The 23,446-nt window shown below is 40.4% G+C and overlaps 1 protein-coding gene across 1 annotated transcript in view; it reads right to left on the bottom strand.

Moving 5' to 3' along the window:
- Positions 1-1,678: 1,678 nt before the first annotated feature.
- Positions 1,679-23,446, bottom strand: part of LOC308091422 (protein AMN1 homolog) — a 28,782-nt gene continuing 7,014 nt past the window's right edge. Inside the window, exons 4-7 of the mRNA XM_080437040.1 lie at positions 21,263-21,477; positions 5,051-5,104; positions 4,534-4,645; positions 1,679-2,698 (exon numbers count right to left, since the gene is read on the bottom strand). Of these exons, the coding sequence (XP_080293166.1) occupies positions 2,622-2,698; positions 4,534-4,645; positions 5,051-5,104; positions 21,263-21,477 (458 nt within the window). The 3' untranslated portion in view covers positions 1,679-2,621. The remainder of the gene's footprint in view (positions 2,699-4,533; positions 4,646-5,050; positions 5,105-21,262; positions 21,478-23,446) is intronic.

The following is a 23,446-nucleotide window of genomic DNA, read 5'->3' on the forward strand; positions in this document are numbered from 1 at the left end:
GCAGCTCTGACACCCTCGGTTGTGGACTCTGCTAACTACCAAAGAATTGGGGAGAGTGTGCAAGGCACTAGGCAGAAGTTAGGTACATGGTCCTTTGGGGTGGAAAGCCTGATTTGGCATGCTGTGCAGCCCTTTTATTCAAGGCTCACTTTTAGAGCTGCCCATTATTGCCTACATTGTACCTCCCTCTCCACACCCATATGGGTTCTATGGAAATTATGTAACATCCTGCCACACAAACACTTTGGTTAAGTTAGATACTTTTGGGCAAACTCCCTCCCTCTTCTGGGGGGTTTTGTGATTCTCACTTCTCCTTTCTGTGGAACTTCTCTATCTTTGATTTTCCAGTAACTGGCCTTGTGGTTTTAAGTAAGTTAAGTAAACAACATCTACCAGTTATTTGAGGTCACACAAGGTGTGGCTTATGCATTCATTGTTTCTTCCTACTATATCATTGCTTCTTTCAATGCTCTCATCATCAGCCTGCGGCTCTATGACCTCTGTTGACCTCTTTAGACCATTGTTGAAATTAGGTTTCTGGACACAGCTGCGGGAATCAATAGCTTTTTGAGTTTTTGTGGAATTGTGAGAACATGTGATTGAGAGTACGGCACACATGTAAAAACCATGTACGGTAAATAAAGCCGATTCTTTGTTCAAGTCAGTTCCATTCCATTCATCTCTTGTGTGTGTTTCAGCCAGGGAAGGAGCTCCATCCGTTCGGATGTTGACAAAAGAACTGTCTGGTTGGACATTATTCTCTCCATGCAAAATGCTTGTCAACAATATACTACATTAGCTACTTTCTAGAAAGCTCCCTCCCACTTCTAGTCAGTTTTGAGAAACTTCCCTATTCTACGAAAGCCCCGACCCATACTTATTGCGTTTCCGGCATATTACCGCTTTTTGAGGTTCTCACTTCCACTTTCTGTGGAACTTCTGTATTTCTGAATTCTCAGTAACTGGCCTTGTGGTTTTCATCATATAACATAAACATCACAAACAAGTAAACATCATCCCAGTTATTTTGAGTCCCACAAGGTAATTTAGTACATATTATACATCATCAATCCAAATATCATTAATTAAGCTGATAATAAAACCAAATAATGATAAAAGTGCATTCATTTTTCTTATGCATTTGTTAATCAACCCCAAACAGTGGTTTATCATCAGCCTGGGATATACAGATGGTTAGTAGACATACACATTACATTGACCAATTAATACTTGAACCAACAAACAAACTGAACAAACGGTAGTAGTTTAAAGGGCAGAGGCCAACCACACCAAGCTATAACTATAATTGTTTTAAAAATTGTTCTAACTCGAAGTCTAAGCCACAACTATAATGTCATGACAGCAGTGAATAATATAGTTATAGTGCTAGGTGTGGGTGACCCTGTAAACGACTCGATAGCTCAAATTCATGATAGTTCTTAATGTTACAATCATGCTTCAGATGCACAAGATTCAACCCCATCCACCTTTAACAGGCATTCTACAGTACATCAGGCATTTTTGTCAATGATACATACGTAGAGATCTTTTTCCAGATGGCTCAGACAAACATTCACATTTGTTTTCTGACCCTGAACCAAGAGTTAATTTTAAACAGTAAACATCTATAGTCCTTGTGACTGGTTACAAATGAGCCATATAAACAGTAAAGTTATATCACATTGTAGTTTATTAACAAGACAGCAGGGGGCAGCCATGCTCCATTAGAGTGAGATTTTCACTTCAAACTGTCTAATGTCATGCACCAAAATCAGCTTCATTTTTAAATAAGCAAAAGATTTTTACAAATAACACTACAACATTTATTATATTACAAAACATGAACTCCATGTTACAAGAGTGTTTCATTTATAGTGCAAAGAAAGTGCCAATTATAACCCGGCAGGACACTTATGAAGAGCCTCTTGAAAGGGGGAGGTGGAGTGATGGAAAACAAACATCAATGATTGCCATAAAGCACAAAACAGATCATGGACAATATTTACACTACATGGTCCTTGCTAAACATCAAAGCATATAGCACTTTTCCACGCCTCTTCCTTTATTATGCTGCCGTTACCCTTTCAATGTATGGTCTTGGGAATGTCTGTCAGTTTCTCTCTTTGTAATGATTCTTTCAACAAGCAACATTGAAGTGCAGCTGTCCATTGCCTTATCACAGTAACATGAAGACCAAGTATCAATACTGTAGATAACATCTATAGTCTGCACAAACAACAAATGAAAGCATCTGCTTAGTCTCTCAAGCCAGACAACTCTTACAAAATCTTCAAATGCTACAGAAAGTCTGTAGCTTCACCTCGCAAAAATAGCACCATCTGTTTGTAATTTCCGTTCGAAGTTTTCCATTTGATTTACAGTAGGCCTTATTTGCAGATGTGAGACATGAGTGGGGGAGGCAGGACATCTAATAAAGTTCTGATGTACAGTCTGTTTGGCTGAAGCATTTGAAAATTGTGTTAGCCAACAACTCAAGAGACTAGCTACTGCTGTTAATCTGTTAAATATTTTTAAATGTTTTGTTATTATCACAACATTTTTTATTTGACCTCGGAACAACGGCCCAAGTTGGTCAACTGCCATTCTTCTCCCAAGCACCTTCAGTATACTGTCCATGTTACATCTTGAACCTTGCCTCGGCCAAGACAGTTTTGCAGGGAGGATACCCAACACTGCTCTGTGAGGTGCCAAAAAAAACAGTTTTAGGTTTATACTGACAGTGTGACTAATACAGGTCTATATTCCAAGCTCTACACGCATGAATAGATGATACCATCGCATGACTTCCAAAAATATATTAGAAACCTTTCACATCTTTCCTCATTGACCTAAATCAAATTGGTAAAATGTATATATGTCATGAATATGTTCAATATACAGCTGTCAAAGCTGTTTAGTATTTCTATTTAACAAGAGGAGACTTCAGGACTGTTTTGTGTCAACTTATCTCGTGCAGCTTGAGTTTTTGTTTGAAGGATATAAATTATGTTACAAGTTGAACCAAGTTGATTTCCAAATGTTTAAAAATGCGAAGCAGAATTTATAGCCAGGATGTGTTGTGGCAGGAGGAAGTGTTCAGAGAGGGTTCAGAACTCATTCAGAGTCATCCTAATTTAACTAATACATTTAATCCATTATTAAAACAAATTTTTAATAAAAATTCAAGAATAGCAAACATAGCCGATCTACAAGCTCACAACGCATGGCATGGCATTGTAGATCGGTTATTTTATCTATTTTTGTGCGATACTGTTGTGCGACAAAGTATATTATAGGGCGTAAGAGGTTAATCAGACATATCAATTTAGTTGATTATAAAAAATAATTTGAAGGGTTTTACATCGATTCGTTGCTATATAAAATAAAATACAAAAATATATTCGAACTAGAAAAGGTGCTCCTCGGAGCACAGGTCTCCGCCAGGTCAGGTAGGTTATTGTGGCCTCCTGGTGGCGCTATAATAGACCAATGTGAAAAGGGTGCCATTTCTTCTTAGGCCTTGCACGGCAATCGGACACTGCATTCATGATTAGAGGCATTTTGTTCCAAAAATGGGTTTTGCTAAATTAGACCTGCTGGTGGCGCTATAACAGGCCAATGTTAAAAGGGTGGCATTTGTTCCTGAACATAGTGTGAATGTGCGTCCGCAATCGGACGCTGCGTTCATGATTTGCGGCACTTTGTTCAAAACAAGCCACTACTGCAAGCTTTAGATGTGAATCTTAGCCAATCAGGATGGAATATGAAAAAGAAAAAACAGATCCGTCTTGATCACATGACTATAGAGATCATGAGTACCGATTTGCGTGAAATTTGATTTAAATCGGAAGGAGTAATTTATTTTTTTACATAAGTCGGCCTCCTGGTGGCACTATGAAAGGCAGATGTGAAAAATGGAGGGCAAAGGTTTTTCCTTTACCTGCGCATACAAAGTTTTACACGGATCGATGCAGTTATAGGTAAAAACACGAATCGGCCTGTTATAGCGCCACCATGAGGCTGATTTGAAAGTTTTCACGGAAATTGCATGCCGTGTTCATGATTTGAGGGATTTTATTCAAAACGGAGCATTGAAAAATGTGATACTGAGATACTGTGTACCGATTTGCATGATGTTTGGACAAAATCTGTAGGGGTACTGTCAAAAAATGTGTTTTGCAAAAAGCGGCCTCCTGGTGGCGCTGTAACAGGCCCATAAGAAAAAATTGGGGCAGAGGCTCTGAATTGGCATCCAGGGAGTGTGTGTGCTCAGTTTCGCTGCGATCAAGTCAGCGGTGCCGGAGATTAGCTGTCCACAGACAGAATGACGGACGGACGGACGGACAGGGTGCAAAACATACTCTCGCCATGCCGAAACACAGAGATTATTTGATTACCGGTAATCGAAAAAATTCTCGATAGTTGCAGCTCGACTGTCATTCTGCATAACTGTATAGCTTGTACTACCGTTCTGTAACAGCATGGTTTCTAAATGAAACTCTGTAAACCGTTAAAAGATGTTGCCAGGCTTACCTGTGATTTGAGGACAGTCATTAAAGGCAAATCTTCTGAGGTGGGGACAGTTTGTGAAAACACTTTTCACAGTCTCATCAGTCAAGTTAGGACATCTAGCCACCTGTAGTTCCTACAAAAAAAACAAGAAATGTAAAATAGCTACAATATCTACAAGCACACAACACATTGCGATGCGCGGCGTTGGGGGCTTGTAGATCGGCTATTTTCACGAGAACACTGTTGTAGGACATATACATCAGGACTTAACCACAACCCTAGTATCCCTATTCTGGGGCGAACAATCAGCAAAAATATCATGTCTACAAGCTCACAACGTGTCGTTTTGCGACGCGTTGTGAATGTGTAGATCGGTTATTTTCTGTGAATATATTAGCTGTAGATGGGGAAAAAAGAGCGGACCAAGTGTAGAGCCCCGAGAGACTCCAGTCAATGAAGTACTGTATATAGCGCTTGAGTGGTTAAAAGGTCTGAACAGTTAAACACAGTTAATGGGATATGTAAGTCATTTACTTACATGCAAAGTATTGGAGCAAAGCCCAACAAGTCCAGCGATGCCCTTGTCTGTAATCTACAAACAAGAAGAAGACAGTCCAGTAATTATTATGTGCTGGTGGTGTGATTTTATCTATAACCATAAAAGTCATAACCAAGAATATGATCACTAGTAACTTATCCACTTTATTTGTCAACCAGCAGGTGTCACTGATGAGCAGTGTAGTCCTTGTACAAGGTCACATTGATTTCCTCTCAGGGATCAGAGTTCAAGCCACAGTGTAACCCTGGGCAATTAAGAACAAACAATGCTCTTACATAGCAATGTAAAAGCTTTGCCTTTTAACATGCATTTGTTGTCAAATGTAACAGAAATTAAAGTTCTTAAACATTTTATATAGATCTCTGAAACCAGTTTCTATGAGTTAGGGCCTCATTTGAAACATTGTTGTTAATTACATAATTGTATGTAATGAAATATCATTTATCATTTCATTTATATTTACAAGTACAGTAGGTTAACATACTGTACTTGTGTGCTGTATAGCACAGCGTTTCCCATCCTGGTGTCCAAGCCCCCCTATTTTTCTTCATAAAAGAAGAACAATTGCTTGTAGGTCTGCTATTCGTCATACGAGAAGAATACAGCGCCTAAGTGGTTAACTTCTTTGAAAAAACAGAGTGTGCGTGTGCGTGTGTGTGTGTGTGCGCGCGTCTGGGAGTCTGGGAGTCTGGGAGTCTCAGCTTGTGTCAGATGACAGGAAAAAGGTTTAGCTGACAGAGTGGGGCCTGCATGTGCCCTTTGACCCCTTGGGGTATATATTTGTTATGTCAGGACTGTGGAACTGTGACAAGAAAAAGAACAAACATGTGCTATTAAAGGGCGTATGATGTGGGACAACCTTAACAGGATCCGAGAGATGATAACTGAGAGCCACAAGCCAGGTTTTTTTTATTGTTGTAAAAAAGAGCTTTTGATTTTGTAGACCGAGAGTATTTATGGTGCGTTTTAGAAAAGTATGGTTTTCCACAGGATTTTATAAAAAATAATAAAAGTGTTATATGCCAAGTCTCAGGTGGCGGTTAAGGTAAATGGAAGGACGTCTAAATTTATCAATATCCAGAAAGGGGTAAAACAGGGCTGCCCACTGAGTGCGGCACTCTATATTTTAGCCATCAGCCCTTTCCTTAACAGAATAAAGAATGATAACAGAATAGAAGGTGTCCAAGTTGGTGGAACAGTGGCTAAGGTGTCCCCGTACGCGGACGACGTCACAGCCTTCATAAAGAACCAAAACGAACTTGATTTTGTTAGAGAGCACTTTCGCCTCTATGAGCAAGCTGCGGGGGCTAAGTTGAATGAGGCGAAAACGGAGGCTATATGGATAGGAGAGGAGAATGAGAAACCAGACTTGCTCATGGAGGTGAAAGAGGAAATGAAAATCCTTGGAATCTTTTTTAGCAACATAGACTGTGTACAGAAAAACTGGGACAGAAAAGAAGCAGAGATTCAAGAAGAAATAGAGAAATGGAAAGTTAGGTACACGACCTATAAGTCAAGAATAGGGATAGTGAAAACTTTTGTTTTATCTAAATTGTTGTTTTTGGCTACAATTTTTCCGCCACCTGAGAGATGTATCAAAAGAATAAATAGGATGTGTGTACAGCTAATATGGGGCAATAACGGTGAGGTGACAAAACGAGCCCTAATGTACAAAAGCACTTTAGAGGGAGGACTTGGCGCATTGGATGTTGGCAACAAACTGTTAATTGCCTTTTGTAAAAATGTGGCTAGGAGATTTCTGTGTGGAGCAACCTGGGTGGGAGACCCCCAAAAGTGGGAGAAACATAGGGGCAGGGGCAGATCGTCAATTCCATACTACAAAGTGACATATGGAGATTTTACAACTAAACATAGCACTTTGAATATAAATTGGGGCACCCAATCAAACATAATGATTTACAAATTAATAAGTGAGGCCTCATATGGAGGATTGGTGAATTTTAAAGATTGCTCACTGGAGCAAAGTAAACACCTAAAGTGTTTTAACAGTGGCCTTGTTACAGGGACCATACAGGATGTTATGTGGCTAACAGTACATAGGAGACTCCCTGTAAGAGGAGTACGGTAGTCAAGTGGAGTTGTTTTGTGAGAACCACAGAATGCCCTATGCCAGGTTGTACACACACAGAGACCATAGACCATCTACTAATAGACTGCAACAGGTCTAAACAGATATGGAGTAAAATGTTTGACATGGGGTCAAGGTACCATGTCACAGAGATATTTTGTATGCCAATTTTACCTGTGCAAAAGAAAACTATGATTTATTTTGGTTGTGTATTTGTGTCACTGTTTTTCAAATATGTAAGACCCGGTCCAAAATGGCAATGGACCATAACACAGTTATAAATGCAGACACTGTTTTTAGGCAGGTGAAAACAGACTTAAAAAGGAGGAGAGCTGTAGATCTTAAAAAAAACACACCCAAAATTTAATTGGCCCGCGATCACACTGGGCACTTGATGGGGTCTGTGAAATACGGTGTGTTTCGTGGACCTTATCGGGCGACCAGTGTGATACCACGTAAAGCCTTATGAAATGTGTGGAGATGTGATTTCCATGTAATGTTTTGAAGGATCGATGAAATGTATGTTTTTTGATATAGCCATGTAATGTTTATGAAATGAGATTGAGATTACCTTATTACCTTGCCATGCACTTAAATAATATGTATTGCCAAGCCTTAAATTATGACTTATGTATTTAAAAATGTATGTTTTTGATATAGCCATGTAATGTTTATGAATTGAGATTACCTTGTTATTACCCTGCCATGAATTTAAATAATATGTATTGCCAAGCCTTGAATTATGACTTATGTATTTAAAAATGTATTTATTTGTAAGATGTGGAAATTCAATAAAATACTTTAAAAACTGAACTGTGACAAGGAGCCATTGAGGGTTCTGCACGTCATATTTGTAGTGGGAAAATACCCATCTCTCCATGATGGTTCTCTATTAACATACTTTACCACTGCCATATGGTATATGCATTCCTGCAAGCATTGATTAAATTAAACTATTGAATTCGAATGGTGACTCATAACTTAGAATTTGCTACGGTGTCTGCCTGTGTGTCAAATATAGTTCTCTATGGACCACTTGTTCAACTATGAGCGAGTGTCTTCCCACTTCAACCCCTCTGTATGCCTGAGGCACATACATACATAGGGATGTCACATGAGGGGCAGGGGTGTCGGGCCAGTGGTGTCGGGGCCCGCTCACGTTACCGCAGTGATATGTTGGCTGACCCATTTGCACCTTTTACCAAGCTACAGAAGCTGCCAACTCGTGCATATCAATGGTCCATGCTGTGACCTGTTAAGTACTGAAGTCTGTAGGAGGCATAGGCTACTGTCAGATGTCCTTAAGGAGTCCAAAAGAGAATGGATAATGGTCCTGGGATGTACTCAAGTACTGTACTTAAGTACAATTTAGAGGTGTTTGTACTTTACTCGAGTATTTCCCATTTCCAATACTTTTACTTCTACTCCACTACATCTCAGAGGCAAATATTGTACTTTTACTCCACTACAATTATTTGAAAACTTTAGTTATTAGTACAAAACAGAGTAACCACTTCAGCCCTATATCGGCCATTTGAAAATAGTAGATCTACAATCTCACAATGCGTTGCATGAGCTTGTAGATCTGCTATTTTCAAAAGATTTGTATATATTTGAAAACATGAAACGGGACATTTTTTATAATGTGTACCGTACTTTTACTTTTGGTACTTTAAGTACAGTTTGATGCAAATACTTTTATACTTTTACTCAAGTACATTTAGAATTCCGGACTTTTACTTGTAGCAGAGTATTTCTACATTGCAGTATTTGAGTACTTTTTCCACCACTGAAGGCTGGTAGAGTGTGTTGATACTGTTGTTTTATGGTCGTTTTATGGCGCTTTGTGCGCGCATGTGGCCAGCACCGCATCGTGCACCCCCCGGGGATGCGCGCGCGGGGGGGAACCCATTCTGATCTGCCCAGTCAACATTATAAATCAGCCTACGCGATTAAGGCACGCCACGGGACACCACGTGGTTCCACCATAGAGGTATAATATAACTAGAGGGCGGATTGCCCCGCCCCCAGCTATTCATTTCAATGAAATTGCTCAGTGGCGTTTTGAAAGCTGTGTTCCGTGAGCAGAAATAACTTATCAGAAATAAGACTTCCGGTCGACGATCTCTTCAGAATAAGAGTACCCTCTAGTCTAGAGTAAAAAGAAGCCATTGAAAACCATTGACAAACGGTTCATTTGCACATTAAAACCATACATTAAGCATTTAAACGAAGCTATACAACACATATTATGTTTCTGTGTAACAAAAACTTTTTTTAAAACATAAAAAAAATATCTAAATGGATAAATGCTGTTCAAAGGAGTGCATAGCCTATAGAAATTGGACACTGGACCGGAGACGGCTGGGGATGCCAACACGTGTTTCGGGGAGACCCCCTCTACACCGCCACACTCTCCCCTAAGCGGGAGAGGTGTAGAAAAGAGTGTGGCGGACCGTCCAGTGAGGTCAGAGGTCAGAAAAGTGCCGTTTCCAGACAATAGTGGACACTGGACCGGAGACGGCTGGGGATGCCAACACTTGTGACATACGCACGCGTTCGGGGAGACCTCTACGGGGTTAGGGTAATAATCAGTTTTGATAATAATCAAAATCTACAAAGTAACTAATAACTAATACGTTTTCAAATAATTGTAATTGAGTAAAAGTACAATATTTGCCTCTGAGATGTAGTGGAATAGAAGTAAAAGTACTGAAAACTGGATATATTCATTAAAGTAAAAATACCTCAAAATTGTACTTATAACAGGAAAAAGAATAAAAGCAGATCTATAAGCTTGTGAGCATATAGATTGGCTTTTTGTGTATAAGTATAAATGTCATAAGTTAACCACATAAGAGTGTTTAAGTTATATCTGCCGAATAATATATTGTGGTGATTGATTTATGTTTTTATTGACAAAACGTGCATACATGTGTAGTGGAACGCAGTGAGCTGGGATTGAACCCAAGGCTCCCACTCGCCAGTCCGACGTGTTACCAGTCATGCCAATAGGGCTGAGCCCGATTGGCAGGTCTGTTACACGCCGGTTCTGGCTAATTTGACTGTGGGGGCTACAATCACCCCCCCCCCCCCGATCTTTGGAGCGCGTCCTCGCGCTTCACACTTGACGCCGCGGACCACCGTACACGACGTCCCTCATATCCCTCACGTCCCTCATATCCCTCATGCGAGGATATTACGCTCCTCGTCCTGCCGACTACGCCAGATTGTAGTGGAACGCAGTGAGCTGGGATTGAACCCGAGGCTCCCACTCGCCAGTCCGACGTGTTACCAGTCATGCCAATAGGGCTGAGCCCAATTGGCGGGTCTGTTGCACGCCGGTTCTGGCTAATTTGACTGTGGGGGCTACATCAGCAACTCAGGGCGCTTGGGTTCCACTGGTAATTTTTCGCCCCCTAGATTCACGAGCCCCAAGTGGCGTGCTCGCACGTGCATGTGACGTCATTAAAATACCAGTCCCCTGGGGAAAAAATTGCCATTACACCACTGGTCGGAGCCCCTCCCTTTGTCTTATTGTGGGCTCGCTGCAGCAGCAGCGAGCACACTATTGATGTTCTACAATATTTCTTTCTCTCCCAAAAGTATGGCACCTAACTACTCCCACATACTTTCACTTAGAAACTCCATTCAAACTGTAAAAAATCAGCTTACTGTGTACATCTGTGCTTGTACTTTTCTTTTTGAAATAATTTGTAGTTTTTCAAATAATTAACTTTAAGCACCCAATGCATTTCCAATGGGTTTTGCTAGTGGGGAGAGAGAAGGACAGAGGAGAAATGCCCTGTGTTTTCACTGTGTCACTGTGGCCACATTTTTTACACTACAGATATTTATTTTACATCACCAGTGCGCACGGGTCTGCTCTCCGATTTAATCCAAAGATCTAAGCTGTGTGATGTATACATTTTTAGTTAAGACCATTAAAATAAACCCATGCACCTACACACTCTAGCAATCAGTGCACAGCTGCTGCTACCTAATCTGTCATTGACTGTCAGGCAGTGGTGCTGCAAAGTAACTAAGTATATTTACTCAAGTACTATGCAAGTACTTACCATGCACAATTTTGAGGTCCTTTTACTTTCCTTTCCATTTTTGTTACTTCTACTCCACTACAATGACAGCATTTGACAGCTTTAGTTACTTGTTAGGGACAGGTCGATTTTTAAAGAAGTGTACCCCTGGAGAAAATTTATGTGCCCTGATCTAAAATGCCATGACCCTCCATTTGACAAAAATCTATGCATCCCTCCCCAAGTGATTTAAAAAAAAAAGATTAACCCTCCCCAGGAGTGTCACGATATATTGTCTCACGATATACCCTATCGTGATATTAAAATGTGACGATAGGTATTGTCATGATGTCATACTGTATCGTATTTTTTTTTTTTTTTTAAACCCTCCCCAACATGACAGTGACAGTGCAGTCATACAGTGACTACACTGTTGCCTACATAAAACAAATTAGGCTATCAATTATGGCCTGATGATTCTGGTTTTACTTGTGGAGCTGGGCTGGTATTTATACACAACTGTCCATATAGCTCCAAATTAATCACATGCACAGAATCACTCCAAATGATTATGAATATCCAGTTATAAATTGGTCATTGTAATCTATCTGGTGTATGGAATTCTATGAGCAACAATAACACACTTAGAGGAGGATATCTCTGTGTTGGAAATTGGGATCATGCATCTCTCCAATATGCCTAATAGTCCATGAGCCAGGGGGGTTGGTCATTATCATCTGAGGGGAATAATGCTCATAGTGATTTTTGTCAAGGTATGCATGTCTAGAGTTAGAAAATATGTGATAGCCTTTCACCAATAGTAGCTTTATGGGTGCTATCATGCATTTTATTTTATAACACTATGCGTCAATATATGAAAACATACTACTTAACACCCCCAAAAATAAATACAAAAGGTTTTTCAATTGGTTCCGGTACCTCTATTCATGCTTAAGAACATAAAAAAAAATCTAGGAAAATATATGTCTCGTAAAGCCATCATTTTCAAGATGGTGTCCAATATGGCTGCCAGGAGCTTAAATGGCTTTATAATATACTGTAGTCCATACCCGGTGAAGTGCGCAGGCGAAAGTAGTTGCAAACGTGGGGTTATTGCGCGTCCTGTCGCGCGTCCAACCTAGAAAGGTGGTTTTAGGGTTCAAGGAATGTGGCTGAATCAGTGAAATTACCATCAGTTATTAGTTATTGCCAAATCAAAGATGGTGTCCATCCCAAGGTGATGTTTCATTGTACTAAATTATGATAAAAACAACAAATTGTATTGTAGTTGTATGAGTGAATCTGTGAACTTATGGTGATTCATATGGGGACCTGGGGGGGGGTTCATAGGTATAGAATCTATTTCTAATGTTATATTTTTACTTGCCGGTCAGTCTTTGGCCTATGTGCTAAAGGTCAGGTCAAGGTCTCTCTCGCACCTTATCATCCAACCAGTGTCCAAGCAGGCAGCAGATATATATATATGGTCACTGGTTGACATGTACAGTATTCACCTCACGATTGACATGGAGCCGTTTGTTGACACCTTGCAGGTATGCTGGAATCAGCCAGAACAGCTCTATAATGTAATTGTGCATCCTGGTGGGATGCATGTTATACAGTCATTCCTCAGCTGCATTGCAAAACTGATGCAAGGTTCAGCACTGGAAATGCATATGGTTGCAGCATATGAGGGACTGACAGGCAAGTTCAGTGGTAAGTCCTGAGTGTATCAGCAGCACTCTTGAAGTGATTTCTATCAAATGGGCCAAAGACATTTGAACAGATACAGCAGTGGCCTACCTGGACACTGCGCATCTCCATCCTACTGGCTGACAGTGGGTAGACAACTTCATTCGTCCTACACTTTACACCCACCAGTTTGAATGTGCAGGGAGACACATTGACATTAACTTGTCACCTTTTCTCTCATGACGCACATGATGAAGTACTTCTTCCGTGCTGGCCATGTGCAGTATAGTTGATATCTAACCCAGTGCCTGGTCCCGACCCCCAGTTTGGGAACCACTGCTATATAGGACACAGCAACGGTCATATTCCATTATGATAACTTATTAGGGCTTGCTTCATACTGCATTCATGCATTTTGATGTTTGAAAGGATCATTTCTGTGCCTGTCCTTTATAGTGCACAGGCTTTGATTTGGATATTGAAAAAATAGGAATTAGATATTTCAATGTTCTGTGCATGCAGCTAGGTCGCTCCGTCCCTGCCATGGAAACGTCTTTGTGAGAAGAAAAGTGAAAGCAGGCTGGCGAGGTGAAGATAATTTGTTGTAGTGTTTTTGAGCATCCCGCTGATGATAAGGGCACAAGCTCTAACAATGATCCAATCAGTTCAGAGTTAGACCATCATCCCAGGACACTATTGAGGATGAATGAATCATACTGTATAAAACTAGCTAATGGATGCAGAAGAATAATTCTTTCTTTGGTGTAATGGCGTAATGGTGAAAGTACATAATGTGAGCTGCTTGAACACTGTTCACAGGCTCATTGAAGCCTTATGTCCCATTGGGGACGAAGAGGAGTAAGTAAGTAAGTTGAACACTGTGATCCAAGTGATTTTCTTATGGGAGACTTTTGAGTTTTACTGGAGTAAAATATCTTTCAAGTAAGATATCTGTACCTTTACTCAAGTATGGTCTTCAAGTACTTTATACACCAATACTACTAACAACTGTACATGTTTAAGGCTGTGGTGCTGACAGATTCTCACTTACACTTCTTAATGCTTTACGGCTAAACGGTTAACTATGAACTATTTATCTCACAGTCTTGTGGCCACCAACTTCAAGTCATTTTATAGCTATGGTCCCCTGCCTAATCTAGTTACCCCAGACGTGCTACAACAACAAGCAGCACAGCAGATCTACAGTAGTATATTAGGAAATACATAACGTCCAGAGTGGTGGATGGTCTCCATAATTTACTCACATTTGGGTTCCTGTAGCAGTGTCTTGACTGCAAATACTGCAGTACTGGTGGGTGTTAATTTGGGACCCTGAGTGAGTCACTAACATTTCTCCATTCTAAATAGTAGCCTAGTATACATTTGATTCTTATCTAAATGGATCTTTAGGTAATTTACAAAGGAAACCTTTGTGTTCCATCTTTCATGAAAACCAGAAGTACATCTTATGTCATAATTATATAGTCACTATGTTGTCACTGCCTGTAATAGAAAAAAAATCTAGATATGCTAATTTGAACAACCTTACTGAACAATATATAGTCTGAGCTTTATCCCAACCATTTTTCAAAGAGAGAGGGTCAATAATAAAAGAGAACTATCAGTTTGAAGTAGAATGCTTCATTCAGATTTTGAAAACTGTGTCTTGGCATGAGTGATAACACACAGAAATCTACAACCAATGCAAGGCTATCACATTTTTCCTATCACTAGGGGTGTATACCTACCCAAAAAACACTATGAGAATTATTCCCCTCAGATGATACTGATGACCCCATATTTGGGGTCCTGGCTCACGGACTATAACACCTGTTGAAGTTTTGCTCAATTGTTCAACCACCATTGTTAAGACGCTGAATAGATTTGACTGGGTCATTCACACTGGCTTGTGCGTTGATGGCTTATTAATGACCGTCATTGATTCTAAATAGACCAAGGTGTTACTTGATTTGAAACCTTTGTATCCTTTGACTATTTTATTAATTCAAAATTGCATGACCCTCCATTGGATTCAAAGTAAAATTACCTGACCCTCCCTTGGACCAAAGTTAGAAAGGCATGACCCTCCCCTATTTTCCTCCAGGGACCCCCTTTCTGTAAATTTCGAATGGTCCCTTACTTTGCAGAATTTATTATTAATACAAAACCTACAGTAAGCACACACAGCCGATCTACAATGTGACACGTTATGAGCTTAGATCTGCTATTTTCTGAACATTGAGTACTTTTACTTTCGTACTCAAAGTATATTTTGATGCTAAAACGTTTGTACACTGCAAGCTCCGACCCCCCCCCCCCCACACACACACACACCCCATACTCCACTGCCACTCCAACCCCCCCCCCCCTGTCATACTTCAACTATTCAAAAAAAGCCGATCTACAATGTGATGCGTTGTGATCTGCTATTTTGGGAAAACCTTGACAGTTTTTGGAAAGTGTGAGTACAGGGGGTGGCAGCGGCCGGATGGCAACTGCGAGGTTCCCAGTTCGATCCCGGGCTCCCCCAGAGTTAGTGTCGAAGTGTCCTTGAGCGAGACGCTGAACCCCTCCCTAATTGCATGGTGCCTTGCATGGTTTCCTCCGCCATGGGTGTATGAATGTGTGTGTAAATGGGTGAAATCTTAATGGCAATAATTTTGTACATTTCAAGCTCCAATTTAACACTAATGGTGTGTATAGGTCAACATAACCTCTCCCCCCCCCACACACACACTGTAAACCATCGGAAATAGCTCATCTACAAGTTCACTGGCGCCAGGGGGAAGCACCCCACACCCAACACTCCTGCCCCCTATACCCCTCCATCCCCCCTTACTACCATCAGCTATGCAAGCAGGTGTGTAACTGATGACAATTAGGAGAATGATAACAGGCGCTCCCAAACTGATCAACCGGAGGCAAGTCTACACCCACAGACAACGCAAAGACAGAGATACAGAGTCAAACTGAATTTGTACTTTTTATAACTACATTTTTGGGGCTTTAAAGAGAGCCCACATTGTTTCTTTATAGGAACAATATTTTCTAGTTTTTAATGATTTTGTCTCATTTGAACGATCAGGATCGAAGAGCTTAGCCCTGTCTGTTGCTTGAACGTGGTTGACCACTGGGCGAACTTGGTATGACGGAATGCATTAACACGTTAAGCCCTGTAATTATGGCTGTATTGTCCATTGTACGGTTTACAAAAAATGTACGAAGTATTGTATAGTGTATCTAAAGCTCTGCTAAAAGGAAGCCCAGCGCTAACGGCTTTGCTCATTCAGGCTGAGACGCTGTCTGGGTTCAACTGAGACTGCTTGCAAGTATAATCAAGTGTGTTCGAATAATAGACACTTATCTCGTCTAGGGCTGCCTGTCACGTCTTTACATTTAACAGACACATTTAAGTTGACGATTAATTGTCACTCAAATAATTGCGATTAGCGATTTAATCGTGTGTTTGGCATTGAACATTGGGACATATGAATACAAATGTAATTTCGGTTTGCCTTTTAGGCTTCGTAATCAAAAATGGTACAGGGCAGATATGACAAATAACTTAAATATACAAAGAAAGTATTGACATATTTAATAATTGTATACATGTAAAATAGCATTTTTCAACATGGAGACGATTATGCAAAAATAATTGTGATTATCTCAAATAATTGCGTTTAGACGATTATGTAACAATTGTGACAGGCCTAATCTCGTCACCACAATCTTTTGCACAGCGAGAACAGCAGAACATGAGCAAAGGTTATGACGTGTACTGGTCTGTATAAAAGTGAGTGTTCGCCAATAGTGACTTTGGGACAGAGGGTGTAACGTTGTGAGTGCTGTCTTCTTGTTGCAACACTGCTCAATATAAACCTTTATTCTTAAAGGGATATTTCACTTTAAAAAAAAAATTGGGTCATTTAAACGTCTACTCAGGCTTTTGTGAACACCCCAGACAGTTTTTAAGTTGCTTAATTCAGTATTTAGACATCTGATATTTATTTGATCAGACACGCCCCCTTCCCATACAAACCCATTGTAACTTCAAACTCTTTTTAACCATGATAGATTAATCAAGAACACCCGTTCTTGGTTCTGGTGACTCATACTGCCCACCTAATATGTGAGGGGGCCGTGTTTTTTCAATTACTTTTTTCATTTATTAAAAATAAAAAGATTTGGAAAATGAAACATTTTAATACAATGAAAAAAGTAATCGAAAAAACATGGCCCCCTCACGTATTAGGAGGGCGATATGAGTCACCAGAACCAAGGACAGGTGTTCTTGATGAATCTATCATGGTTAAAATGGAGTTTGAAGTTACAATGCATATATGCGTATAGGGCATAGCAGTGGCGGCCATTTTCTGGTTCCACTTCAAAATACTCAATGCATTTTTCCCATTGACATTTCCAAACATATTTACATCAATTAATTTAAGCCTAGAATCAAGCCATCCAGGGTCCTGGTGAATCATGACCATAAAAAAAAAAAATCTGTGATTTTTTTTAATTTTATATTTAATTATATGATATACTATATTTAATAAATACCCTTTGTTTTGCCGTTTTCAACAAAAAAAAATCACAGAATCAAACGTTTTATGGTCATGATTCACCAGGACCCTGGATGGCTTGATTCTAGGCTTAAATTAATTGATATAAATATTTTTGGAAATGTCAATGGGAAAAATGCATTGAGTATTTTGAAATGGAACCAGAAAATGGCTGCCACTGCTATGCCCTATAGGAAGGGGGCGTGTCTGATAAAATGAATATCAAAAATCTAAATACTGAATCGAGCAACTTAAAATCTGTCTTGGGTGTTCTTGGAGGTCAAACAAACTAAGTGTAACAAAGGACCACCTAGGATATGCGTAGCTATCTGTCCATTGTCTACAATGTCCATGTAGACTCTACATGGACTGCCAGATAGATTGATATGGGGCTGTAGCAGTTTTCCGCTTGGACTGTTCCGTTCCCCAAATAAACCTTGATGTCTGAACAGTGTGTTCTTTTCTCAAGGCCAGCTTACATGTCTGCTACTGGTGTTTGCTTTGTTTCTCTATCTCCGTATTCATAAAATAGAATGTATCCAAACTTGACGTTGATCTTATTTGTTGCTTCTATCTCAATTCAAACAAATTAAAAAAGTCCATTCATTCACTATTTTAGGACATTTTGCATAGTTCTTGTTCTTCAAACCGCAATTATCCACATTTTTTCTGTTAATCAGTAAGAGTATCTACTTTTTACAGGAATGCCTCGTTATTAATACAATGTGGAAACATGGCCTTCAACAACCTGGGAGACAAAACAATACGACCAGAGCAGAGCACGCATTATTAGATAAATTACTACAGATGGTTCACACATTTTATTTACACAAGTTTCGGGGACAGCGTCCATAGTTGACATCTTATACGGTTATTTAGTCCATGTAATTTTGTTATGATTTTCCAAGAATATTGTTGCATATACTGAATGTGTACATGTATTGTCTATCTTATTTTATATCAGCAGCAATTATTATAATTCTATGGGCCCTATCTTGCGCGGTGCCACATGCCATATCCCTAAACTAAGGCATTTTTTTACTATTTTTTAAAATAGCCGTTCTACATCGACTTGTAGATCAGCTATTTTCACTAGGTTTTTCAAAATAGTAGAAAATGCCTGATAAGTTTATGCATAAGGCCTTATGCCTGGCAAGATAGGGCCCAGTATATATAATTGAAAACAATGACAATGTTTGATGAAAAAAGCATGTTATTATGTCTGTTATATATGAGTATGCTAGTTTTTGTTTTTTTTTAATTTTTTATCCCACGATTTTTGTAACCCATTTTTTTCACCCGGTGCCAATTTCCTAAGTGATCCTGGGCGCTACACCAGCCCTACACCAGCACTACACCAGTCCCCCACAGTAGGGAGGCCAGGGCCGAGCTCATGCTTCCTTCAGGCATGAGAGCCAACTGACCTTCTTGTCACCTGACAGGGGGGAGTTTCCCTCGTTGGACGTAGCGCGTGGAAGGAACACGTTATTCCAACCAGTTCCCTTCCCCTCCATCAGGCGCCCCGGCTGTCATGGGGGAGGCGGTATAGCGACCAGGATTACTACATGTTTTTTGTGAGGGTATTAACTACCCTAGGAGACACGGGGAGAACATGCAAACTCCACACAGAAAGGCCCTTTCGCCAACCCCACCTAGGGTATGGGCGCTGATGACGCGGAGGAGAAGACACGCCCACAGCGTCCCCGGCGGGAATCGAACCCAGGACCTTCTAGCTGTGAGGCGACAGCGCTACCGACTGCGCCACCGAGTATGCTAGTTTAATGACATAGAGGTCTTCTTGGTATCAAGCTGACAATGTACAACCCAATGATATACAGTATGAAGCTACTGTACTTAGCTGTTGCATTTATTTGTTTTAGTGATATCAGAATAGTGTGATGGTCAACGCAAGTCCCTGTCACCAGGACTTGGTTAATGTGAGATGGTTATATAGATATAATCAAAGCCATTGTAATACAGTGTGTGATGCTCAGCTACATGATTTTTTGTTCACATTGTCAACAGTAAGTTAACTGACTCTTTACAGGTGTCAGCACCACACATTTAGTCAGCCTATTGTAAAGGTCAGTGTGCCAAATATGTAAAAACTGCTGAGGAGCCAGGAAGAGAGGATCAATTGAAATGGGCGTCAAAGCTATATTACACCGCTATGGTGAAAAAGACAAGGGCTTCTGGTTCACCACTTGGCACCTTGATAGAAATTCAAATCACTTCACATTGTTGTAGCTGTAAAGAACTCCTGATCCATTTCAAGCCTGTTACATGTCCGCATGAATAAAGTCTTCCAAAGTGCTTTACGTTCACCCATTCACACACCCAATGACACAGACATTCTCACACCGACGGTGGAGACAACCATGCAAGGAACCACCCTCATCGGGGGCAGTTGGGGGTTCAGTCTTGCTCAAGAACAGATTGACACAAAGCCAGGAAGAGCCGGGGATCGAACCGGGAACCACTTTACCCCCTGAGTTACAGCCAGATATGATAATATGAAACTTTGATGGTCAGGTTCTGAGAACAAATAGCCTGGAGTCAAGAATCATTCTTAGCTTGGTTTATTAAACAGACCTCTCAAAACAAACTGGTCAGGTTACTACTTGGCCTCACACCCAGAACTCACCTAACCCTTGCTCATTATGCTAGTGTGATTACAGTAAAGTGCCAATTTAAGGATTTGTAATACCTAATACCCCAAAAAAAGAGACTAGAAATGAAATTAAATTAAAAAAAAGACCATTACTACATCTGAAGTAATCAGCAAACTATACTATAAAAACAGGTCAAATATTGGCCAAATTGTCAAATAATATAAGAAAGAGGCTAAATGTGTTAAAATAGCCGATCTACAAGCTTGTAGATCGGCTATTTTCACAATATTTATCTGTGGAACCGAGTCAAACTAAATTGAATGCCTCAACTCCTACAATTCCAAGTGCTTGTCAGGGTGGGGGGTCCCCAGTTCAAATATGATTATTTTGGGGGGTCGCGACCTGAAGAGGTTGAGAACCACTGGGGTAGAGGACAGAGTAAAGTAACTTGCAATGGGCCTGGTCTTCAAGATACGCAAGAAAACAGGGATACCCATGTATCTGTCAGACTACTATACTTCAATAGCGTAAAAGACACACAGGCACAACACCAGAGGGGGCTACACTGATCTCACTCAACCCAGATTCTGCACAAACATGGGGTCAAATTCGTTCTACTGCTATTCCACCAAAATGTGGAATGCCCTCCCAACAAACATAAAAAAGTGTGACTCTCACTAAAAAGTGTACTCTCCTTCAAAACCGCCATAAAAGAGCACCGGTCTACATTTTGTGAGTCCTAGAAAAGCCCTCTAAGCTTAAACACCAATAGGACACCCCCACCCCCTCCAATTGTTCACCGTACATATACGTTCATTGCTACTAGTGTTGATTTTGTCTTGTTTATTAGTGTATATTATTGTACGTCTTTAAATGTCTTTATGAATTGAATACACAGGACCACAATGGAAACAAGCCCATAGGGGCTTTTGTGTTATCCTTTTAACAATCTTTGTAAACCGTACCTCTGTACAAGCTGCAAAGTGTTAATAAAGTATTCAAACAATGAAAAGATGCCTGGACAAAGGGTTTGCAACAAAAACATACTAACAATAGGAATAGTCGAATCTTTGAAAGAATCCTGGTAGAATTGTGTTATTGTGACGCTGTATGACTTCTAGTGATAAAAACTAAACTAAACAGAAGACTGTTAAATGTGAGTATGTAATGTGTGTGTCTTTGGGAGGTATTAGGGGTACCTGTGTTCCAGAGAGGAGGACTGTGTGGAGCCTGCAGTTGTCTGCAAGTGCCAGCAGAGCTGTGTCTCCTATAGTGGAGCAGCTCCTTAGAGAAACTACTTCCAGATGTCTGCAGCTGTGGGCCAGAGCTGTTACTCCCTCATTAGTTACGCCGTCACATTCTCCTAGATCCACTGTTTGTAGACTGGGGCAGGATGAGGCCAAGGACATCACTCCTACACACAGGGAGTAGAGAAATATGAGTGGGTACTGTTACATTGTAGTAAAGATTAGCCACACACAACAAAATCCAATTATCTACTGTAGGTAGGTAGGTATCAGTGGCAGCTCATCCACTGGGCAAACATGGGCAATTGACCCGGGTGGCAAGTCCGTAGGGGTGGCAAAGGGCGCTGCATCACATGTGAATTTGTTTTTATTTATGTGGCGCATTCCTCGAAGTTGTGTGTGTGAGTGTGTGTCCGTGGTTGCCGTCTCCGGTGCCGAATGGAGCAGAGAAAGATAGACAGTAGGCTACACATCACTTTAGTTCAGCCTTGCTTGCTTTTTGTGGTTGTAAGTAGAACATTAGGCACTAAGTCTATTCTTTCCTTTGTAGCAATCCACAGAATGTCAATGAGAGTTTACGTTTCTTTGTTTTTTAAATTACCCTAACGCTCTTGAGTATTATTATTAGAATTTGTTTTCCAGTTGCGGCAGAAGAACCCCTACTTCAATACTGCACAAACATGTACGTATGCAGTATATATAAAAGGGTTGTAGCTGAAATTCCGCTAGACACACATTTTATTGAGATGAAGTCATACAAGTTGATCACAAAGACTAATTATGTTTTCAGCAAACATCATGTTTAACAGGTCTGAAGTGTCTGAACAGCTCTCCCCCTCCCCTTATGTGAGGTGAGAAGGAATAAGATAGGACAGTATATCCTGCTCCAGGCTAAGTGAGGAAGACAGTATATAAGACAGAATCGGGTCAGGAGAGTCTTTGTTGCACAACCTTGACAGAATGGAATGTAGTCACAAGACAGATTTTTGTCTGCACAGAGCAACAGTTTAAAAGAATAGTTCACCCAAAAATGTTAACTTATTTTCTATAAATTACACAAAAACAATGTTCCATTGTTTTTGACGCATTCCTAAGCCAATAATTTGATGACCGGGTGATACATTAGCATCTTTCCGCCAGTAATCAAATTATTGGCTTGGGAATGCGACAAAAACAAAAAAAATCTCCATGAATCCAATGCTTCATGGGCTGTGTAATTGATAGAAAATAAGTAAATTTTTGGGTGAACTACTCCTTTAAGCATTTCCCATAGAAGTCAAGGTTATAATAATGTCACACTCAAAGTTATAATTTTCCTGATAGGTCTACCTTTATCAATCAATTATTGCTGGTATGTGTAACATTTTCAATAAGCCTGAATCATGCCAGTTTATGTTTGAGGTATTGTGTAAACTCAAATCTTGTGTCAAGCTGTCGCCTTTCACCCAGAAGTCAGTCCTGCATGTGCTCTGATTGCCAACAGCCCCGAGGTGAAAAAGGTGACAACATGTTGTTTTCTTTCAGGTCAGGTGTCACACAATTGCCCTATTTGGGTTCAAAAAGGTGACTGTAGCTGAAAAGTGACACTTTTGCATGTCTGTCTGAAGGTCACTGATTATCTCTTGAGGAACCCAATAACAGCTCATTGGGTTTAACATGACCATCTCTGACAAAGCAATAACACCTCAAGACGACGACTTGACGACCGGTAAAGAGATAAGGTGCCATGTCCTCATCATGCCATCCTGTTTCAACCTATGGATTTGCTCCACGACTGACCTGTCATAACTGCATCTGTCATTTCATTATAAAAAGCTTGTCATATTTGATGTTTGTCAGAAAGACATTTTTGCTGTACGGTGCCTCCTGATTATTCTCTCTCTTACAGTGGCTTATTACAAAAACCATCCGCTTGCGTCTGTTTATTTCGCCTCAGTCTCCTTTTACTCTGGGTGTTAACCTTTTGACTAGAAGTACATTTGTCAACTTTACATCCATCATTTCCCATAACAGCATACAGATCAATGAGACACGTGTTAAGTGTGAACTCTCCTCCTGAGCCTCTGGGACTTAGCCATGTAGATGCAGACTGCTGGAAGAGGCCATGTTAGGATGACTGGGATCTTGATCTCAGTG

Source organism: Gymnoscopelus braueri, assembly GCF_963280865.1.
Source record: "Gymnoscopelus braueri genome assembly, chromosome: 9".
NCBI lineage: Eukaryota > Metazoa > Chordata > Actinopteri > Myctophiformes > Myctophidae > Gymnoscopelus > Gymnoscopelus braueri.